The sequence below is a fragment of the Amblyomma maculatum genome, chromosome 7 (genome assembly GCF_055883805.1).
Source record: "Amblyomma maculatum isolate TAMU_Amacu chromosome 7, ASM5588380v1, whole genome shotgun sequence".
Taxonomy (NCBI): domain Eukaryota; kingdom Metazoa; phylum Arthropoda; class Arachnida; order Ixodida; family Ixodidae; genus Amblyomma; species Amblyomma maculatum.
This window is the reverse complement of record NC_139350.1, coordinates 78585624-78608614: the sequence shown is the minus strand read 5'-3', so window position 1 is coordinate 78608614 and position 22991 is coordinate 78585624. Positions and strand designations below refer to the sequence as shown.

Here is a 22991-nt window from a genome sequence, read left to right as displayed (position 1 = left end):
TCTTGGTGCAAAGAGCCTCTTGCAATTGCCTATTAAGACGATTCAGCTCTTCCGTCTCGGCTCGCTGCTGGCGAAGTTTCTGTTCTAGAAACTTGACTTTATTTGAAGTTCTGTTATTCTCGTTGCCATCTGAGTGGCCGGGCTCACTGTTGAAAAGAGCAGCTCCTCTTCAACAGCTCTTTGTGCAAGACCTACTGTGTGCCTGTCCACCTTTCCCTGTAACACAACCAGCCATTTCACAAACATCACCTTGAATATGAACAGGATACCACTATGTGTGGAGCATATTATAATCCCATATTGCATAATCTGACATTCTCCTAGGGGAGCCAATTAGGAACCACTGGAGAACAATTTAATGTTCTCAGATGTAAAGAAAAGTAGACTTGGATGAAGGCAACTCTTTATCTTGCAAAGTTTTATCCTCCACTTGGCGATTCCCAAAGAAAACGTTCTGCAGTAGATGTACGGCGTTGCACTTTTGATTCCTTTCAGCATGAACAACGCTAGCACAATGCAACCCCACACTTAAACCAAAGGCAGGCTTATATGCACGCCCAACTCCTGTATACAAGTGCGCTGATAGTCGCAAAATATGCAGCTCTGAAAGTACCCTGTCGCAATCACGGTTTGCAAGAATACACTGCACTCCACAAAGAAGCCATTCGATTTGGCACAAGGATCCTGAAGGCAATTACGCTGGCAGCCGAACTTTGGACGAAGCTTTTTATTGCAATGATACTATCTGCCCCTCACAGTTATTCACAGTATGCACCACTCACTTGTTTTGCATTGCATGAATACTCATAAGGGCTTGACAGTCGGTGCAACTGGATTACAAAAGTGTATCCCCTTAGGTCAGCACCATGAGCGGTGGCTCACCCATGCTCATCACGACCACCCACGCTGATGGCCACTGACAATCACTGGTGCTAACATTCACAACTCGGGAACTCGGGCTCACATACACTCACACTCTTAACCACTCACATGCCAACATTTACGCCCACTTACACTGACATCTAGTCACTCACAACCATTCCTCAAAAATGTCAGTTCGAAAATCAGAGAGTGGATATGCGTGCGCCAACCTATGATGCCATATATTCACATAGTAGCATAACAACACAATACTAACAGTTAAATGAGCATTCAGACCAGATCAGGTAGATACTTATACCAATCTAATAAAATAAGCTCGGTCAACCCAATGTCTCTCAGTCAGGCTGCTATCACCTCCAGCCTGTCTGTGGCAGCACGTTATTATAGCGGCATGTGTACTGAGTCATGCCAGCACTCGCTAAAGAACCTCAGCGTGTCGAAATCACCTGGAGGCCACCACTATGATGTCGAGTATATTCTGAGTCACTTTGAAAATTTAAACACCATAAATGATACTAAACATGATATCTTCAGTGTTGCCTTCTCTTTGCTCACTGTGGCTATCCAACAGCATGTTCCCTATCATTCACTCATATGCACTCAGAACAACCCCCAATGGCTCACATTCACTCACAAGTTGCCATTTACACTCACAACCACTGCAGCACTCACACTTATGTCTACTTACAAAACGACTCACTCGCACTCATAACCACTCATTCACACCCACTCACTCGCTCTTACATCAACTCACACTCTCGTCCACTCATTCACACTTGACCACTCAATCACTCACTCAAAAGTGGGTGCATCGACCTATTGTTCCAAGCCGAACCAAAAGACCATATTGACACATACATATTTCTGGACTGCATCACGCCGAACAAACTAGCAACAAGCGTTACTAGTGAGCGTGGATGTTTGGCACAGTTTAAAAGAGCTTTTCTCAAGGCTTTAGAGCTGATGTACTCACTACGCAAAGCTAATAAACTGCACGCAACACTAAGGAGGAAACTGCATGCATATACACTTGCAAACAAGGCAAACAAGAAAAATGGGGGCTCTGGGTTACAGCGCATGAACCCCCCCCCCCCCCCTTCTTTTCCATATCATACTTAAGCAATATACCCCGTCTCATTTCAAGTACAAAAAAAGGCATGATCATTATGATTAGTGCGAGAATGATGCATTAGTTTGGCAACACACAGAACACAGCCCAACCGCCAACGTTGAGATGAGGACATTACAAATAATAAATAAGGGATTAGCCCGGAATTCTGACATGGCCTACTTTCCTCTCCCGAAGCGGAAGAAAGTGTCCTGGAACTACTTGAGATTTACGGCAAAGGTGATGGTGAATAAATATTTCCTCATTATCTCATCTGTTGTTCCTGTGACACTTTTTCAATGTTGCTTATGTCCAGAGGATGGGGGCATTCACAGGAAGCAATAACAAACTTTTCTCCAATTCCTAAGCAAGTGCAGATCACCTCACAATAAAGGGATCACCAAGAGTGGTGGGGAATAGATGTACTTGCAGATCGACAAGGTCTCCGCAAAAACTAAGTGAAGTCAGATTAGACAGGAGGGGCTCATCATCCTGATTTTCTCTCTCCATACTTGTTGCTCATGATTCCATTATTTGTGGTTCTATAAGTAAAGCAGGTTAGAATAAATAGGCCCCCTTCCACTGCCCTCAGAGATTAGGCCCTAACATGCAGCACTGGATACTACACCTGACTTGCAGCCTCTTTAGCCGACACCTTAATCTAGCGCTGCTTGCGAAATATATGTAATGCACACACTCCAGGTAGCACAATGCTCACGAGATGCGAGTGTGCAAAAAATTGACTTCGGGGCGGCTATATATCCCATTCACTTGAAATGCGTGAAGGTATGCGAGACATGCAAGCTCTATCGCAAAGCAGAGCTACATTTTTTTTTTCTACCGAGAACACGAGTTCCGTATAGATCTGTGGACGACAGTAAAAAGCTGTCCAGCTTTTCTTTCTGGCCACTTGCGGGTACAGAAGAGTCATTGCAAGGTCAAACAACGTGATTTTATAAGTGTAAACACTGCATAGTGACTAGGATGATTTGCAGCTGACCTTTTTCGATGGAACTTCGTCGCCACGTTTGCGGGGCCGCTTGCAACGGCTCTTCAGCCAGCCCTCCATCTCCTCCCTTGTTTCTGAAATGTTCGCATATAAACGCGAAAATGTAAGTTGGGTAGCCATGCGAAAGATTAATATCAACGTCATAAATGCTCACCTGTCAAGTGCAGGATGCTGGCATTGTAATAGCCAGCGCGGGTAGCATCATCTCCCTCCCAAAACGCTTCATACGTTTGGTGCCGTTTAAAGTCTTCCACATCCTTTGGTGCAAAGTTAGTTATTGCGCTGTGTGGCACAATGTGTTTCTCCGTCTCATTCTCATAGCGAATTAACGCGAACATTTTAACACTTTAAAGGAGGCGATGCACACAAAAACAAGCGAGCGGCTCACGAGCTCACGATCAAGATGGCTCACGTTCGATGCTCACTACACAAGGCAAGGCGAAGCCAACAACGCAGTTGGATTAGCCGTAGAGGGCGCTGTAATTAAGACATCCTCGTCCCAACGCTCCATGTACCATATATATATTACGACGGCTCTCTACATTGTAGTGCAAAATGTATGCGGCGAAGAAGCCTGCACTGTATTGCCAGTGTATTCTAAGAACTACACTAATAAGTTCAGATAGAAAGAGTTTGAACCAGCGGATGAAGGCGCTCCGGCCCTCCGTCGCTTGGGGCGGAGGACGGCTCCCGGCTGTACTTTCACATGGCAGTTCGGCCGTTCGGCTGTCGCAGCAACATCGACGAAGCTATATCTACTTCCTCCGGCGGCAAGCCTGTACTATGAGATTTCCTAATGAGCATTTGAGCTGTTTTCTCGATCAACGCTCCTTATGCCTTATGGTAATCAAAACTGTTTTTTTTTTTTTTTTATCGCGAGAGGATCTATATCTTGTCCCGTACGGTCTTCTATTTCAAATTTGGGTTGGGCGCTCCGCAAGTGCCGATCCTTATTTATACCAGTATGGATCTGCCCCTTGGAGGTTAGGCGGCGCAACTCTGAGAAATCGTAGAGTTAATACAAGTGAGAAATGTGCACCGCACTTCCGCGAGCATCCCAGCATCCCGCGAGCATCCCATGGATGCCTAGCTGCAGTGTGGGAGACTTTACAGCTCTTGTAACACTCATGCAAATTACACGCTCCGATTTCTCTCGTTGCTGCCTTGAAGTGTAATACGCCGTAAAATAGCCGGTTCAACTAAATTACGGTGACTAGTTTCGGTTTCATTTTCAATTGCACAAAGGACGCTGTGATATATATATATATATATATATATATATATATCACGGAAGAGTTGAGCCAGTTATTTTACCAACTTGCTTTAGCTCTATTCGGCTCCGAGAATTGATCCAAACGGTTGATATTGCAGCAGCGCTCTTTGATCAGGAGAGCGGTGCAGAAAGATAGAGGAGCCGCATGGCCGTGAGCGCTATAGGGACCCGCTTTAAAGTGGCGGTCGGTGATGAAACAATAAAATTCTTCAGTTCAGATCTTGTCTCCAAACAGCACTCTAGCTGAGAGGGGGGCCGAGGCGTTGGCACCGAGCTGAGTGTTTTGTGTTGTGTTGGGTTTAATGGCGCATAAGCAGCTCAGGCTATCATGCGCCAAGCACAAGGTTGTAAATGGCGTACACTATTTATTCTACAGTTTCCGTAAAACATTTGCTTCCTTTAAAAAGCTAAAAACACATGATAGATCGACAAGTCCGCTTTCACCTAAAATCAAAGCTGGATGGAAAGGAATGTGTTCATCATAAAATCGAGTAAAATACTTTTTCCTTAGCATTTCAAATCTTGTGCATGAAAGTAAAACGTGGTTTATGGTGAGTTGCTGTCCGCATTCTTCACACAAAGGTTTGTTTTCTTTTCTCAACAAAAAATTGTGCGTCATATGCGTGTGGCCAATGCGGAGACGGCATAAAATCACTTCTATAAAACGTTCTTGATTGCGACATGATTTCCATTCCCCTAAAGTGGGCTTCACCAACTGCAGTTTATTATTTACCTCCTTACTCCATGATGACTGCCATTCGTCCTTTAGCTTGTTGTGCACCAGCATCATACAGTCTCTGTATGGCATGTCTATGTTCTTTATTCGTTTTCCATGGGCCTGGGCAGCGCAAAAGTCTGCTCTCTCATTGCCTCCAATGCCGACATGACTCGGGACCCAACAAAACGTTATTTTATGTCCTCGAGCAGAAGCTGTTGATATGTTGTGTATGATTTCTCCGAGTAGTGGTACAACTGCATTTTTGTGGTGAAGGGCTGTGAGAACACTTAAGGAGTCTGTGTATATAATACTGTTTGTAATGTTCTCGTTTACTATTTTGCTTACAGCCACTGCCAGAGCATAACATTCAGCTGTAAAAATACTTGCACACTGAGGTAATCTCACAGTTTTTTCCCATTTTCCATGCACTATTGCACTTCCTACGTGTTTTGTTGTCTTGGATCCATCCGTGTAAAATTGTGTGCAATTGTCATACTTTCCTTTAAGAGCTAGAAATTCTTGCAGGATGTGTTCAGGTGGTGTTTTATGTTTAGAAAACTGAGTTAGTGTGAAATCGCACACAACAGGAAGGCTGTACCATGGTGGCAGTGAATTTTGCCTTGATGCAATATTGGGGAGGGCGTTTAGTATTCCTAATTCTTTGCATTTATCCTCAAATCGAAGTAACAAGGGTTTGATTGACTGAGGCCTATTTTTGGACAATATTCTGGAGGCACATTTAGTGACAATGGGGTAGCATATATGTTTTGGTAGGGAGCGTATTTTCAGGATATATGAAAATGTGAGCATGCCCTTACAAAAATGAGTTTTGAAACTCTATTGTTGGACTATTGGCCGCCTTTTGAATTTACTGAATTTCGATAGACATTCAACCCCAGCTGAATGCAATCTTTACAGGGCCAACAGAATTTTCATTGTGTTCTACCCAATAGACTTTTTGTGCTTTTTTTTCTATGTGCTTTTTGTTGTCAGTTTTCAACGTTCACGAACAATTAGCGTGTACTGTTCATGCTGACCCATGTTTTTAAGTAGTTTTAGGCACAAATGACAAGAGGATGATGTGACAATTTCGTTATGAATTTTTGGTCTCACTTGTAATCAACTATTGGCCACATTCTGCAAAGGGAAATATAAGAGCAGCATGCAGTTGCGTGCTCGTTCATGTTATATAAAAGTACATATTAACGGTGCACACTTAGCTCAAGCTTCGCAACACAGTGAAAATATGCCCTAAAAACTTCATGATGGCAAAGCCTCCACTAATAATGCAAATACATCGTTGAATGTCAATCAGAATCCGTAATGGATCAGCTTCTGTATGTCGCAGAAGGTAACTTTAGTGGTAGGACATATTTTATATTTATCATAAAACAAGTTCAGTGAGTCATCATACTAACAAACAGGATCCTAGATTGAACCTACCATGTAGGGCAGGACAGAGCTTTTTTAAACCAGTTCCAAAGTTCACTATATATATGCTTCAGGGTCTGACATTCTGCCCAAGCATAGGTATTTTTGCCCGTAGCTTATTGCCGCAAAATGAGGTGCAGTCTGTATTGGAATCCTCCACCGCTCTATGTCTTTGGAGAGTTTTACTGTAATTTTTTCTTTTCTTTCCTTTCTTAAAGTGGACACCATGCTAAAATGAAGTCACTTTAAACATTGAGGGGTTCTAATAATCACCGATTGATCCCACGGATACTATAGAGTTAACACGCATAGCAAAAACATTCGCGTATGAAAAAAAAAGAAGAAAAAAACAAGATTGCATGCGTCTTCTAACGGCGACTCTTCTTTTCAAAGAAGCATTCGGCCGCCGCCTTGCTTCTGTCCGCATCCCACTTCCCCCGTGCCCCGCGAACGGCGCCAGCATGTCCGGAGAGGTCGAGGGTCGCTTCCTGTCGGCTGGGGGGAAAAAAGGGGGGAGGGAGGAGGGGTTGCTCCCGCTTGGTCTCCGCTCTCTGCCTTCTCCGTGGTTTGTTTTCACGGAGATGACCTTGGCTTCAGCAGTCGCGCAGCGGGGGTGGCGGCTTTTCACCGAAGCTGTTCTGCGCACCGTTTTCTTTGCACGCAGACGCGGGTACGCCGAGTGCGGCGATGTGCCAGTTCAGTTGGCGTTTTCCCGCCACCGTGGTCGCATCTTGCACTGTGAACGAAGCACCGTATGTAGGTTTTTCGCTGGTGATTATCACGAAGATCGTTTTGTTCAAATTGGAGCGCGAACGTACGAATTTAAGTCTTCGGAGGACCCCGCTCTTGGGCGGCAGCTTCTGCGCAAGGAGGACTTGTTTAAGAAGTTCAACAGTCGCAGGCGTTTTGGATTCTAAGCGAAAAGCCGGCGCGAGCGGAGGGAGCGTCTGCACTTTGGTGAGTGCTTTACTTTTTCCTATTCGTGTTTGTGCCAGTCTTGTACAGTGTGTGTTACAAGGTGAAGCCCGCATGTAAATATTTCTAGCAGACAAACCAGCCTCGTCGGAAAAAAAAGGAGGGGGAGAGAGAGAGAATGAGGCTTGTCTCTACGCGGACGCTGGGGCCGATGGAACGCCAGCTGGAATGGCGACATTTTCTTTCTTACCGGTGACCGTTTTTGACGGATTGTTCGGCACAGTGCTGTACTCTTTCGATACGCTACTCGCGCTGAGACGGACACATTATTGAGATCATATGCCTCTGTCACACATTGTGGATTATTGAATCTGTGCAGCTCCGCCATTTTTGCAGTCTTTGTTTTTGTTTCCACTCATTTTAGTGCCTATAGTTGGTAATTTTGCTTCAAGTTTTCTGGGTAGTAATGCTTGTGACCTGCGCTTTGCTATTTATATTCACAATGGGATCTTTGACGGCAGCATATATTGTTTATCAGGGAGAAATGAACGATGTGGTAGTGCTGCCGAGCTGTGGAGGCGGCGGTCGATGCCGTCTAAGCAGTGAAAGAGAGTGACAACTCATTTTAGACAAGAAATTTCTTGAGCTATGACGTGGAGCAGCGCACAAATGCCTTTGCTCTATTTTTAGGTTAGTATATACCGCAGCTTAATTATGATTTATATTGTTTATTTCAGCATCACATGCGAGGAGTTCCCGGACGTATCAGCGTTTTACGCAAAGAACAGCCTGACGTCATACCTTGCACATGAATTGAAATAAAGCAAATAAACAACCCAGCTCATGTTATGGGTTCACCAAAGATGCATATTTTTTCTTTCTCATTAACGCGCATTTTTTATTCTGTGTTCCCTTTCCGCTGCGGATTAACAGAAAATGCTGCGTGATCAACGGTTAGCCAGGAGCAGGCACGAGGTGGTTTACATTAATGCAAAAGTATCACAGCACATATCCTTGCTGCGGTCAGTCAACACATTCTATGTTCTGCTCGACCAATCAACAATTTAGTCAGTTTAGTGTAGGTTAATGAGTGAGTAAGTATAATGGGGCTCAAAAGATCAACATCTGTTTTGTTCTTTTATGCCTCACTATGCTTATCATTAACCAGCACTGATCAGACAGGATTGTTGATTGGTCGGGCAGAACATAGAATGTGGTGACTTATCTCAGCTAGGAGATGTACTGTACTACTTTTGCATTAATGAAAATCACCCCGTGTCTGCTCCTGGCAAACCGATGGTCGTGTACTATTTTCTGTTGTTCAGGAGTGGAAAGGTAGCAGAAAACCAAAAAGCGTCACTTGCAGAGTTTCTGAACCATTTGAGCCTGAAATCAACAGAATTTCAGTTGCGCGAATTCCAAAAGCGCTCTTAAGAAACACATGGGCCACTATTTCATAAGCGCTCAACAAGAGGCCAACACTGCATCATCCAAAATGTTGCCGATTATCGACAGACTTTCAACAGCGTGTATTGACACAACGCTTTCGAATTTCTATAGAAACCCTACATGCATTTTTGTAAGGGTGGTCCTTCTAAGTTCTAGGGATGGTTCGTTGGTGTCTACATAAAGGCTTGCGATAGGTGATGTCCTATAAGCACCAGTAGAAAGACGCAAGCCTGAATTTTGTACAGGGTCCAAGCGCTTCAAATATGAAGGTCTTGCTGATCCGTATACAATGCAGCCATAGTCTAGGCAAGAGCGAATGACTGTGCGGTAGATGTGTAAAAGGCACGTCCGGTCAGACCCCCAGTGTTTGCGTGAGAGGACTTTGAGTATATTCAGAGATTTGGAAGCTTTCTTTTTCAGGACGTTTATGTGAGGAAGAAAAGAGAGCTTCCTATCAAATGTTAAACCTAGAAATTTGTGTTCGTGTTTTACTGGTAGTGTGATTTCATTTAGGTAGATGGTGGGGTCAGTGTGCAGTCCTCGTCTAAGAGAAAAGAGAACAGCCACAGACTTTTGCGTGGAAAACTTGAAACCATTTTTATCTGCCCATGATGCCAGCTTATTTACAGTTAGCTGAATCTGCCTCTCACATGTAGTTACGTTTGATGATGTGCACGCAATTTGCAAATCGTCTACGTAAACTGAATACATAATGGATTTCGGTATTACTTTAGCTATAGAGTTCATTTTTACTATGAAAAGCGTGGTACTTAAAATGCACCCTTGGGGCACTCCAGTTTCTTGTGTGAAGTTTTTAGAAAGTACGGAACCGAGACGTACTTGGAAGGATCGATTATGTAGAAAGTCAGCTAGACATTTTAGCATCCTGCCGCGAATTCCAAGCTCTCCCAAATCTCGCAGGATCCCAAACCTCCATGTGGTGTCGTAGGCTTTTTCAAGGTCAAAAAAGACGGCAAGGCAGTGTTGCTTATGTAGAAACGCTTCTCGAACTGTATTTTCGAGGCGGACAAGGTGGTCAGTAGTGGAACATGTTTTCCTGAAGCCACACTGGTGAGTGTCAAGCAGTTTTTGGGATTCGAGGACAAACATCAATCTTATATTTAGAATACTTTCAAAGCACTTTGCAAGACAGCTCGTCAGGGCTATTGGCCTGTAACTACCTGGAGAATTTGGAGACTTTCCAGGCTTCAAAACTGGCACTACAATGGCCTTCTTCCAGGACTCAGGAATTTTTCCGGATATCCAGATTTTGTTAAACAGTTTTAACAATGCTTCTACAGAGGTTTCTGATAAATGGGCTAACATTTCGTAGTGCAGATCATCAGGTCCTGGTGCAGTGTGTTTGCCAGCTGACAGTACTCTATGTATTTCTTCTAGTGTAATTAAAGCATTAAAAGGTTCATTCATGCTACCAGTCATTGGGAGTTTTTGTTTTTCAACTGTTGATTTATACTTTAAAAAAGATTGTGTATAGTGCGTAGAGCTTGAAACTGCAGCAAAATATTCTCCCAATATGTCTGCTTGTTCTTCTATACTGGTTTGTGCACCAGAGGTTGTGAAAAATGGAACTGTGAAGGGGGAGTACTTTCCATCTAGTTTATGTACTTTTTCCCACATGTCCTTGGATGTAACTGAGCTGTTGATAGAAGATACATACCTCTGCCATGATTGCTTTTCAGCTGTGCGGCGGATATACCGAGCTTTAGATTTTGCCTTCTTGAAATTTATCAGGTTTTCATGTGTTGGGTAGCGGCGTAAAATTCCCCATGCTTTATTTTGTTCCTTTTTTGCTTTTCTACATTCTTGCGTATACCATGCTTTACGATTTTGTCGCACCACACCGGAAGTCCGTGGAATGGCTAGGTAAGCGGCGGCAATAATACGTGCTGTGAAAGTTTCATTTAATTTATCCACATCAGAACTGTCCGAAAAGATTTCTTCTAGGGCAGCTTCCTCGCGGAAGAGCGCCCAGTCGGCCAAATTTAGCTTCCAGCGCCGTGGTTTTGTTAGGGTGATTGATGGTGATGATGCTAGGCTGATAATGACTGGAAGATGATCGCTTCCATAGGGGTTGTCAAGGACGTCCCATTTAAAATCGGTAAAAACACTTGGTGAACAAAAAGACAAATCTAGGCAGCTGAATTTGTCAGTGCTTGGAGAGCAGTATGTGTGTTTCCCCGTATTTAACAAACAGACATTGTTGCACAGAATAAAACTTTCTAAAACCTGACCTCTGACGTCAGTTTGTCTGCTTCCCCAAAAATAGGAGTGAGCATTAAAATCCCCAACTAAAAGATATGGCTCTGGTTGTTGTATTAAAAGAGTTTCTAAGTCATGAAGTGTAACGGTTAGATGAGGGTCAATGTAAATGGAGCATATTGTTATGGCTTTAAAATGGAGCACTGTGACTGCAACTGCTTCGTATGTGGTTTTAAGGTCGATTTTTCGGGTTGGAAAACCACCTTGGACCACAATAGCAGTGCCGCCTGAGAGTCTGCTTGGGTTCTGTCGATCGCAACGAAAGACTTGATGCTTTTTAAGGATGTTTTTATTCTGTGGTCCAAGGTTTGTCTCCTGGAGACACAATGCGACTGGGGAAAAAGAACCTAATATATCTGTTATGTCAGTGTAATTGTTTAAAAGTCCACGACAGTTCCAGTGAACTAAAAATGCCATAATAAAATATTAGTTGAGGATGGTTTTAAAAACCTAGGCAGTTGGGTCCTTTGGACCTGTTATTGGGACTTTGTCCCTTCGTTTTCGCTCGAGAGAGCTTTGCCGCCGCTGACGCGGCGGCGAGGAGGGAGATGTGTCCATCACATCCTCAGATGTGTTGAACGTTCGTGCAGAAGGCACGGGTGCACTTGTTTTAGGCCTTGCCCCTTGGGACAAGGCCTTCGGGCCTGCTGACCTGGGGGTCAGCGCAGCCTGTTTTGGGGGTAGTGGAGCAGCACCAGCTACTTCCACCAGGGGCGCGGATGGCACCACCCCAGACTCATTTTTCGTTGCCTGGGTAGGTGCTGAAGACTCCTGTGGTGCCGCGCCCTGCTGCGCCACAGAGGAATAGGAAGGGTGTTGGATTGAATATCGTTTGCGTGCTTCGGTGAACGTGATGTTTTCTGTTACCTTTAGAGTGATTATGTCCTTTTCAGTCTTCCACACCGGACAGTTACGCGAATAAGCAGGATGGTTGCCCTGACAGTTTGCACAGAGATGGGGTTGAGCTTGACAGTCATCGGTTTGGTGCTCATGTGCAGCACACTTTGCACAAGTGAGTCGGCCTCGGCAGCTCTGAGCACCGTGACCGTACTTCTGGCAGTTAAAGCAACGTCGTGGGTTCGGAATGTATGGTCTCAGGTTGAGTTTTGTGTACCCCACCTCCACAGACTCGGGGAGTACGCTCAGTGCAAAGGTAAGGACAAAGTGTTTAGTCTCGATTTCTTTGTTGTCACGTCTTATTTTTATTCGGTATACATTTGTCACGTGTTGCTCTTTCAGCCCTTCCAGCAACTCCTCCTCTGTCATGTACTTTAAATCTTGGTCAGAAAGAACACCGCGAACAGTATTCAAAGAACGATGTGGGCTAATCACAACAGGAATGTCACCAAAAGCGCTGACTCCTGAGAGTTTCTCATACTGATGATGATATAAAAGTTCCAACAGCAGGTCTCCATTTGCAAGCTTCTTGATTTTGTAACCCTTGCCTATAGCTTCAGTCAGTGTCTTTGCAACAATGAACGGTGAGGCTTGTCTTGCTGTCTTTTCTGAGTGCTCACTATGAACTACATGAAAGTGTGGGAAAGTGCTCTTCGTTTTCAAAAAGAACTGGGCAGTTTGGTCGGTGCGCCCTCGTTTCGAAGGAGGGCGATCAGTTGAAGAAGAAGAGGAAGCCATAAAAAAAGTATATTGTTCGGCTGCGGTGCCAGCCACCCACCATGGAGCCCAACGAGGGGACGGGACAGGAGTTGGCAATCAAGTCCTGCCCACGCCAGCTGTACACCGTAACTATAACCCAATATGGCGTAACTCAGGGTGGTTAGCCACACAAGGTTAACCCTCGCCGCCTGGAAGTAGGAAGAAACGAAGAAAGGTAAGAGAAGACAGGAAAGTTGTAAGAGAGGGGATAGGAAAGTGAAAGATGGAGGGGAGGACAGGAAAAGGCGACTGCCGATTTCCCCCGGGTGGGTCAGCCCGGAGGTGCCGTCTGTGGGAAGCGTGGGCCAAAGTGGTGTGTTGCCTCCGCCGAGGGGCCTTAAAGGTCCAAAACACTCGGCATCGGCTCAACCACCAGGATCCCCTTTTCCCCAGACACGGCGATGCCACGCACGGCTAAGCGTGGGTGCTCGGGGTCCGTGGTGTCGCACAGCACACGCAAACATCTGCTTTAACAGATGCCCCCTGCGGGCTGGCACCGAGCTGAATGCTGCAATTCGTGTTCTGCGTAGAGCTGTTCATCCATATGTCAAAACTGGATATAACGAAACCAGATTTAACGAAGATATCCCTATTCCCCTCAGGCGCTCATATGGCCCAATGCTTTGAGTAACTCGAAATAACGAAACTAATTTCGCTACCCGTTCCGATTTAACGAACCTTTTGATAAAAAATGAAGGAGAAAAAGTCTATTTTTGGTCTATTTAGCATAAAACGCTCAAGAATGTGCTGTTTGCGAGACAACGGTAACACCGTGCAGCAACTACGTCAACTACGTCAGCAACTACGTATATTGATTGTTATATTCCCGAAACGCGAGTTATATTGATTGTAATTCCCGAGATTTCGCCAGCGGTACCACATGTCAACACCGGGACAAATATCTGCTGCGGCAGTTTGCCGAAACACATGAAGGAAGAACGCACGAAAATTCCGGGCAGATGTTGCTTACGAACCGTAAGCAAGCAAAGATCAGCGATCTCTTTTCTGACAAATGACTTTCACCCACCCTTCTTGCCGAGGTTGTCCGTGTTAGTGGTTGCGCGGACCACAGTTTCATTGTAGCAACATAGCATATAGTGGACAAGTTGGTATACTGCATTTAAAGATGACGTAACAGCACAGCTTCCCTGGGCCTTCGTTCAATTGAGTTGGCTGTTGCGTCCTTTCAAACGGGATTCCATTTTTAGCGCATTTGAACTTCGTAAATGTGATGCCACGCGGTACTTCCTTGATTCCGCGACACCATATAATAATCGACTGTGTCAGATCAGGTGACCTAGAAATGCCTCCCTCGATTTAGCGAAGTTCCCGATTTAACAAAATATTTCGCAGCTCCCATAAACTTCGTTAAATAGAGAAGATTTGCCGGGCTAGTTCATTCATATTGAAATTGTACTGTGCGAAAAAGTAAAACAACAGGAAGTGTCGTATGGGTTTCTTCCTGTTGTCCTACTTTTTCGCGCAGTTAGCACAAGTTCAGAGTTTAAACTGTAGCTCTTTTCGATCGTTTCAACAAGGGCCGCAAGTATCACGTTCGGGGGTCACCATGCTGTAGAGCGCTGCTCGGAGACGGGACCTGGACCAACTTTTTTTTTTATTTAATACCTTCGTTTATTGCCTCAGGGCATAAAGGCATATGTAAAAATGAAATTAGAACGGGCACGAAATGAAAGAAAAAAGGTTAGCAGTTCTATGAACAACCAGAAGTATTTATTATTTCATTACTGAGCGCCACTCCTGAGCCCGAGCTCTCATGGCACGCGGCTCTTGTCCCTTCTCCTACCACTCTCCTGATCTGGGGAGCGCAGTTTTTTTTTTTAGCTACAATAATTAGAACGAACTTGTAACTTATCCCTTAAAGTTTCACCAGTTGGGATTTTCACCTGTCATCGATCGCAACACCACTGAGAGCAAAGCATGGTCGCTGTGCTCCCAAGGTTGATTAATGGATGCAATGTTAGCGAAAACGGGGGAGAAATGGGCTCACCGAGCTATAACCGAATGGAGCTAGGTTATCTGACTGGTGAATATAATAAAGGCAAAAACGTGCTCAATGAAATAGAAAGAATAAGAAAGAGATGAGAAAATGGAGGAGAGGGATGAAATTGGATCAGAGGAGGTTGAAGGGTAGTGCCCGCCACATATATGAAGCCGGCTTCGTCGCGCGATATGACGTACGCCACTGCACGTGTTGTACGTGTTCCGTTCAAAGACCGAGTGCACTGTGCTTTGAACAGACGCGCCGTAACATCCACGCGACGAAAGTCCGATTTCGCAAGTGGTGGGCCCTCATTCGGTGCCAAGAGCCCCTACCCGCCACTCCCCTCAACCATCAACTCGAGCCTTCCTCTCCGTTTTCTCACCTCTCTTTCTTATTTCTACTTTCCGAGGACGCGCACCTGCGCTCACCCGATACAAAGGAGCCACAACTCCTCCTCCTCCTTGGTTCAACTAGCTCAGCCTTGTTCATCCGCCCAGCAAGGGTGTCCAGCCTTTTATCCCATCGGTGCTTCACCAGTGCGCACGGAACTTCCCCGGAAGAGCTTTTTAGCGAGTGTGCATTTTTATGAATCCGGATAAAACTTTTTTCCTAGGTGTGCCGTACACTAGGTGTGCAGTACAGGTTAATTAGTCTGCAGGTTGGCTGGAAGCATCTTGTGGCTCTGTACCTCCTATTTCTGTACGCCGAGAAGTTTGCGTACCAGCATGCCACCGAAGAAGAGGTATCGCCGCTATCTGGAGCCGGGGGAGCCTTGCCGGATCCCTAAACAGACTGCCCATTACCAACGAAACCAACAGAAGCAGCAGCACGCTGACGACGCACCCGCTGACCTCCCGGAAAATGGATGTGATATGCGTGCCAACGCCTCCAGTGCGTCTCCTGATCCTGCCCCTGCTCTCCTGCCCCCGTCGCCGACACTCGGGAACGCATCGCCGCGAGAAGACAATGATGACTACTACGTGGAATGCGATGATGACACGGACGACAGCGGCAGTTCGCAACATCGCGATGAAAGAACCAACGGTGAAGACCTGAAAAACTCTGAGCTCAAAGATTATATGGAGAAGTGCTCAGAAGAAACTTTACCAAATCAGGATTTAGCCAAGGCCCAAGCATTGCTGCTGATTCTGGCCTATGTTGTACATGCGGGCCTGTCATGGTCGCAAGTGGAGGGGCTGCTGGTCCTATTGAACACACTCTGTGGCACTGATGTGTTACTACAGAGCAAACATATGTTTAGAAAACTGTGGCACAACAAGGTGAAATCGCTGGATATGCACTTCTTTTGTGCCACCTGTCGAGTACACCTTGGCATATGGAATGGCAATGATGACCAACAGGTTTTTAGGTGTACTTCATGTCATAGTTCATATAGCCATCAACAGCTCACTAGAAAAGGCAGCTTCTTCCTTATCTTTGACATCAGGCGCCAACTTCATGATAAAATTATGCAACATGTAGAACAGTTGTACAGCAACCTGCAAAAACTGTCATCGCCGTCTTATGGCGTTTACAGCGACATCACAAATGGCCGCCTTTATACAAGCATTAGGTCGCAGTTGAAGATGAAGTGGTGCGACTTGACTGTGACTTTGAATACTGATGGATCACCAGTGTTCAAGTCGAACAAGTCCAGCGTGTGGCCTGTGCAACTGCTCATCAATGAGCTTCCATTTAATGTGCGATTCCAAAATGTGGTCATTGCGGCCTTGTGGTTTGCCAAATTCCATCCACCAGCCTTGCTGTTTATGAAAGCTTTTGTTGAGGCCTTCAACAAGCTTGGGGGCATTACTTGGCACTATGCTGGACAGACTATAACATCAAAGGTGTATGCGGCTTGCTGTTGCGTTGACTCGCCTGCAAGGGCTGCATTACTAAACATCAAACAGTTTAATGGATATTTTGGATGCACCTGGTGTCTTGAAGAAGGAACCATTGTAGATGGTAAGTACGTAGATGGTGCACAACTTTTCACTGTCATGGTGCCTTTCTAATTACATTACGCACCGACTTTTCTGTTTTTAACTAAACCTGAATTGAACAAAAATGTTTGTTGAAAGATATAGTGATTTGTTTTAGCATGAGAGAAACAGAAAAGCTGGGCTGTGTGTACTTATATCTGCCGTTGGTTATAGACATAGGTAAGGTTGATGGAAAAACTATCATGAGACGAAGTTAAGTAATCATACATATGTATATAATAATTTGACATGTCAAATATGTGCAGTGAATAAAGCTGTAAAATGGTGGTATGTTTCTAGGTGCTGTCACATCTGTATTGCTGAAATATTGCTAACAGATAGCCAGACCTGTGGAAGGTGTGATGATGAATACCAACAAATTGTAGTAATAAGAACATAGGTAGTGCTTCAGACAAAATGTTTTACATGCAAAAATGTGGCAAGGATCTACCATATCGGATCTGAGAAGAAAAGAGCTGCAAGGCATCAATTCTTTGTGCAACGATAACAACATTTTACTTTATATTAAAATATTATTGTGACATATGCCACGGGAAAGCTTACAGCTTCACTGTGTGCCACCTGTATAATGTTTCCAGTGTTGAAGTTAACTGTGCTGTGATTTTTCGCACTCACCTGATCGACCTCTTGTGGCTGTTTTTTTATTGTGTGGCCAAGTAATTATTTCAATTGGATGGTTTCAGCAGAGACGATGTAATGAAACGTTGAGTCTGGAACAGGGGCAGCACTTAAAAGGGCCTCTTAATTGTTAATTTTGAAATCCATATGCTCAGTATGTTCACAGTTCTTATGCCACCTTCAAGCTATTTGGTTGATACAGCTGAAAGCACCACTAATTCTGGTGTGGTGTCAACTGCTTCAAACCCCCTTTTCAAGGTTATCTATAGCATAACCTCATTCATGAAGGAGTTTAAAAAGTACAGTACCTGGTAAAAGCAAGAAATCAAACCCAAGCACTTACTTAACATTTATTGTCATTGCATTACCGGGCACCTTCATTAACAAAGGCCTGCTGCCAAGCATTTGCACGTTAGAAACGATTGCTTTACAGCACAGGTAGGTAACTGCAGCAATTATTGCAAAGTATATTGCATGTTTATGATAATATATTCAGTAAATAATGTGTAATAAATTGGAAAACCAAATTTTTTCCTCGCATGTCGTTACTTGGTGATGCCTGCAATTTTGTGTAGCAAAATCAATGTTTAGTAACAAAACTTACTTCGGAAATAACATGACAAACTTGAATTACAGTAAGATATTAATTCGCTGGGACCGAGAAAAATGTTGAAATTAACTGGGTTTTCAATTTGTATCACCGTAAAAACCTGGCCCATGTAAGTTTCATTGCGAGAACATGCGGACCATGTGGCTAACACTCTAATACTAGTTTTCTTTTTACAGGGGTGCTTCGCTATATCCCAGGAAGAAATGCACCAGCACCAAGGACGCACAGTGGCATGCTGGAGGACATGCATGAAGCATACCTACGAAGAGAACCAATCAATGGAGTGAAGGGGCCATCACCACTCATGAAGCTTGAAGGATTCAATCTTGTGTGGTGTATGCCTGCTGACTACATGCATTGTGTCCTTGAAGGCGTTGTTAAACAATTGCTCGAACTGTGGCTCTCAGCAGTCGGGGAAGCATATTACATTGGACGCTCCATCAGAGAGTTGGACAGTGCCATCACTAAAATGAAACCCCCAATTGCCTTCTCTCGACTCCCACGGCCTATCTCTGACCGGGCTCATTGGAAAGCCACTGAGTGGTTCTATTGGCTTCTTTATTATTCGGTACCTTGTCTGAAAGATGTGTTACCACCGACCTATCTGAGCCACTTTAGTACACTGTGTCAGGGAGTGTTCCTCCTCCTGCAGACATCTGTCACCGATGCCAACTTGCAGGAAGCCGACAGCATGTTGTCATCATTTGTTAGCAGGGTGTACACATTATATGGAGCCACTGCTGCAACATATAATGTGCACCAACTTCTTCACCTTGCTAAAAGTGTGGAAATGCAAGGCCCACTATGGGGAACATCCACATTTCCCTTTGAGAATGGCAATGGACAGCTTCTCAAGCTCGTAAAAGCAGCCCAGGGAGTTCCACTCCAGGTTTCTGAACGGTGTGTGATGAGGGCATGGTTAGAGACAGTGAGCAAGTATGTAAGCTTGTCAACCTTTTTGAAAAACAAATTGAACAAGATCATGAACACACGCTCTTGTGTCAACTCCAAAGTCCGTGTCCTCGGAGCCCCACTGCTGTCTGTGCAAGTGGGCAGCACAGTAGAATGCCTTTTCATGCAAAAGTATGTCACTATTCCAAGCATTGTGCACTATTCTCGTCTTCAGTTTAATAACGTAACAGTTACCACTACCTCCTATACTCGAGCCGTGAAAACGTTTTCTTCTTGTGTCAAAATGAAAGATGGTGTTTACTGCTTAGTAAATGACATTTGCTCTATATTACTTGATACCAGGAAGATTGTATTAGTTTGCCAGGAGCTAGTAACAACTCATAGCACTTTCAAAGGAATAACATACATCCACAAGTGTTACTGCCCTCCACCAGGAAGGAATCTGTGTTTGTATTCAAGTGATGATATTTCAGACCAGTGTGTTTTTCTTCAAAGTGCTGGCATTAGCTATGTTTCTGATGTGCCCAACAACTATAAAATTGACTAATTATGTTCACTGCGCATAGTGGAGAAGCAAGCTGAAAGTTGGGATCTGCTACAAAAATTCTTTAAAAGTTAGTTGTTTGGTTTGTTGAGTTCAATTTCCCAAAGCGATTCAGGCTATGAGAGATGCCATAGTGGAGGGCTTCAGAAATTTGAACCATCTGGAGTTCTTTAATATGCACTGACATTGCACAGCACAGGGCACCTTTCTTTTTGCCTCCATTGACAAGCAGCTATCTGGCATGGGTGGCGTTGAACCCGATCCTCGTGTTCAGCAGTCAAGCACCGTAACCACAGATCCATCATGGCAGGCCTTTGAACAGCTAATGTACGTGATACGATTTGGAGCAAACCTCTAGCAGAAAAATTTTAAAGTCGGCTCCCTTGTACAAGCTCCAAACGAGTGCTTATTACTCACTGCTGTTGTGTCATGAAATAAGTTCATACTTCTCTTTAGCCTAGACCTTTTACTTTCTGCTGATTGGGAACTCATAATAATCTATTTTTACTTGCAAATTATATTCAAATGCCTGTACAAAATTTTATGTGCTAGGTAGCCTTGTGCAATGTTCTCAAGCTGTCAATTTCCTAGCTACATTGCTACTTTGTGTTTTTACCTTTGTGCTTTAGCCCATGAATTATGACATCACTAATGATGTAAAAGTTAAAGGTCAGTTTAGTTTCCCAGGTGTGCACATTGTAAATCCATTAGCTGGAGCACATTTATGAAGTGCACTGTCTGAGGTAAAACATATACAGTCAAGCTCACTTATAAAAATACCGAAATGCCATGAAAGCACCACTCTTATAACCGATAATTGTTACAACTGGGTTAAGCCAAAAATATAGAGAAGGTATGACAATCTTCTGAAAGTGTGGCTCACACTTTTCACTTATTTCCAGGCAGAAATCGGTAATCAGTCAGCTTTGATTACCTCATGGTGATCTTGTTGACATCTCTCTGCTAAGTATCCAATTTCTGCAAGTAGCCGAGTGAAAGATTCGAGCAGAAATGAAGTCCCGGCACCGATTTGATTATTCTTAGTGATTCCTGGAGTGGTTTGGCCAAAGTGGTCACAATAGTATTTGTGAGCCCTTTTTTTCCTGCTAGGGTTTGCACTTAGTGACCAGATTTAATGGTCATAACCGATAATCAGCCATGCGAACATTGCTATTAACGGTTTACTTTACCATAGAATACATGGTAAAGATGATAGTGCCATGATTGTTCATTGTGATATCTGATATACTGTTCAAAGTGGTATCGTTATAAGTGGGTTTAACTGCAGTTCATCGTCATCATGAAGGCCTTACAAAAAACTGGTGGCAGGAATGAATTGCATAGCAGCCCCGATCTAGGTGAGTGTTAGCAGTTTTCGTGTTGCACAATTCATAGCATTTCTGAGAACTCAATTTTATGCTGGTTGTTCTTTCCTGTGTTGTGAAGGCAATAGGGCTTGATGTAGATTAACTTTCAAATGATGTTACTTTGGTATGTTAAATATTGTAAACATGTTGAAAATTGTGCCATTACTATACTCAGTGACAAGCTTGCTTGGCAATTAAGAGAAGGACCACGGGGTGCAAAGCATTCATCGTGGGCATCGGCAAGGGCGCGTGAAAGGAGAACCTGCCACCCCCTCATCCCTTCTTTCTCATTTCAAATAACCCCCCCCCCCCCTGCTATGATTCAATAGGTTCGCAAACCCCAGGACAAAATCCTGTCGATGGCCATGGCATCGATAACCACCAATTTTTGCCACACAGCAGAACCACCTTTCTCTCAATGTTGTCTGTCATTGGTGCAGCATTGGTGGTCTCATCAATGAAACTTTCCTGTAACTAGATGTGTCTTGCACTGAAATAGAGAAAGTCATTTATACCTCTATTTTCATTATTGAAAGTTGCTGATTGTGTTAGGTGTTAGAATGTAGCTTCCATGAAAGATACTGACGATGTATTGAATTTTTTTTTGTAATGTATATATTTCATTGTGCAAGAAGAAACTGTGGATTCAAGCTCCATAGCTTCCTCTCCACTACTGCAAAGAGTTGTTTTGGGGTGTATTTTTATCCTATATGATGTTCTAGTCTGGTTACTTTGGGATATGCTTGCAATTTTAAAATATTACTTGTGTTTTACAACTGAAAACAAAAGCAGTATCCTCATTTTACTTTGTATAATCGTTTATTATGTATTATGTACTCAGTATAGTATTTGCCCTAATTTGCACAAGGTAATATTCCCATTCCTTTGACGCTGCTTGAGACTATGTCAAGCTTGGCACATTTCATTGAATTCTTTGGATGTAGCTAGCTTGAAAATGGCTACTTATCGTTAGGTTTAAGATCGCCGAAAGGTTCGGTTTAAGTAGAAGTTTGGTTTCTGAAACACGTTAAGCCACTGTTAAGTGCATGGAGTGAAAAGATAAGTGTAAGGCCAGTTTGTGAATACGTCGGTTAGTGCTCTGTGCTGTCCTCACGCATGCCCATGTTAACTGCTGCCAGCAACAATTTTGCATCTGCCTGCCAAAGAGGACTTCATATGGAGAAACTTTTGGCTGGTGTGCAGACAAGTGTTGCATCTTGTTACACAGTTGTAGATGCTTGGTGCCGTTTTTTACTTGGATGCGATGGGTTCCGTTTGCTTGTGTTTTGGTGTGAATGTAGTATTTTGCTTAATTTTTGGTATGAGGTAACAGATGCTTCACATGGCAGTGTTTGGAACCAAGTTCACTTCCAAATTGCTCAAATTCTCTTGAAGGGTGGGTCTTGGTCACAAGAAATGTAAAAGGACTCCAATTAGTGCCAATGTACATGTCAGGAGATCCAGTGTTGATTTGGCATTTTGGGAGGGACCAACTATACAACTGCAAAGCTTAAGAACTTCATTGATATGAGTACAGTTTTCAGCATAAAAGGGGGGAGGAAACTGACCACACAGTTTTTTAGTTTCATTGGTTTTCAGGGGGTGAGGGGCGCCACTGACTAGCAGATCTCCATTTTTGTTATATAGCAAAGTGGCGATTTCAATGGAGTAAGAGCTGATAAGTGCTAATTGTACTGCATTTACTGCTCCATTTACTGCTCATCCTAAACTTTCTCTGGCTTTTCTTGCGTTCTACATATCACAAGTTTTGCTGTGTTGTACAGTCTTACAGCGCTGTGTGTGTCTCGTCCTCCCCTTTTGTCCGTATGTAGCTTGCGCTGTTCCCCCTTGCGATGAACCAACTAGCTCGCAACGTTTTCCCCGCAACGTTTTGTAAAATGACAATTTAAATGGAGACCTCAGTGATACTTCAGTCACATTTAATCATATTGAATGTGCAACTGGTTCTGCACAATTAAAGTCTTATCTCACTGCTACGACAACTTGACATCTGGTTCTATAGGTTGAAGCCTACTGAGAACTTTATTGTTTGTTCTGCTAGGGGCTGTCAATCGAGAATTATTCTGGTATGCTCTATAGTCCAACTTTTTGATGAACTTGTCAGTAACAAGGATTGTGTGCTTTGCTTTTCTGGACTAATGTGTACGTTTATTTCTCCTCTTAAAAAGGCAATGCATTGGGGGAAGATGGGCC

General features: G+C 43.9%; 2 protein-coding genes across 2 annotated transcripts in view; one reads left to right on the top strand and one right to left on the bottom strand.

Moving 5' to 3' along the window:
• Window positions 1-84: 84 nt before the first annotated feature.
• On the bottom strand, window positions 85-3348 carry LOC146183707 (uncharacterized). The gene is made up of 3 exons (XM_084608410.1): window positions 3154-3348; window positions 2991-3073; window positions 85-216 (listed from the first exon to the last, which is right to left on the bottom strand). The coding sequence occupies exons 1-3, from the start codon at window positions 3335-3337 to the stop codon at window positions 85-87; spliced, it is 399 nt and encodes a 132-aa protein (XP_084464536.1). The 5' UTR covers window positions 3338-3348.
• Window positions 3349-18186: 14838 nt separating this feature from the next.
• LOC146183706 (uncharacterized) overlaps window positions 18187-22991 on the top strand; it is a 33981-nt gene continuing 29176 nt past the window's right edge. The window contains exon 1 of the mRNA XM_084608409.1: window positions 18187-19002. Coding sequence (XP_084464535.1) covers window positions 18187-19002 — 816 coding nt within the window. The remainder of the gene's footprint in view (window positions 19003-22991) is intronic.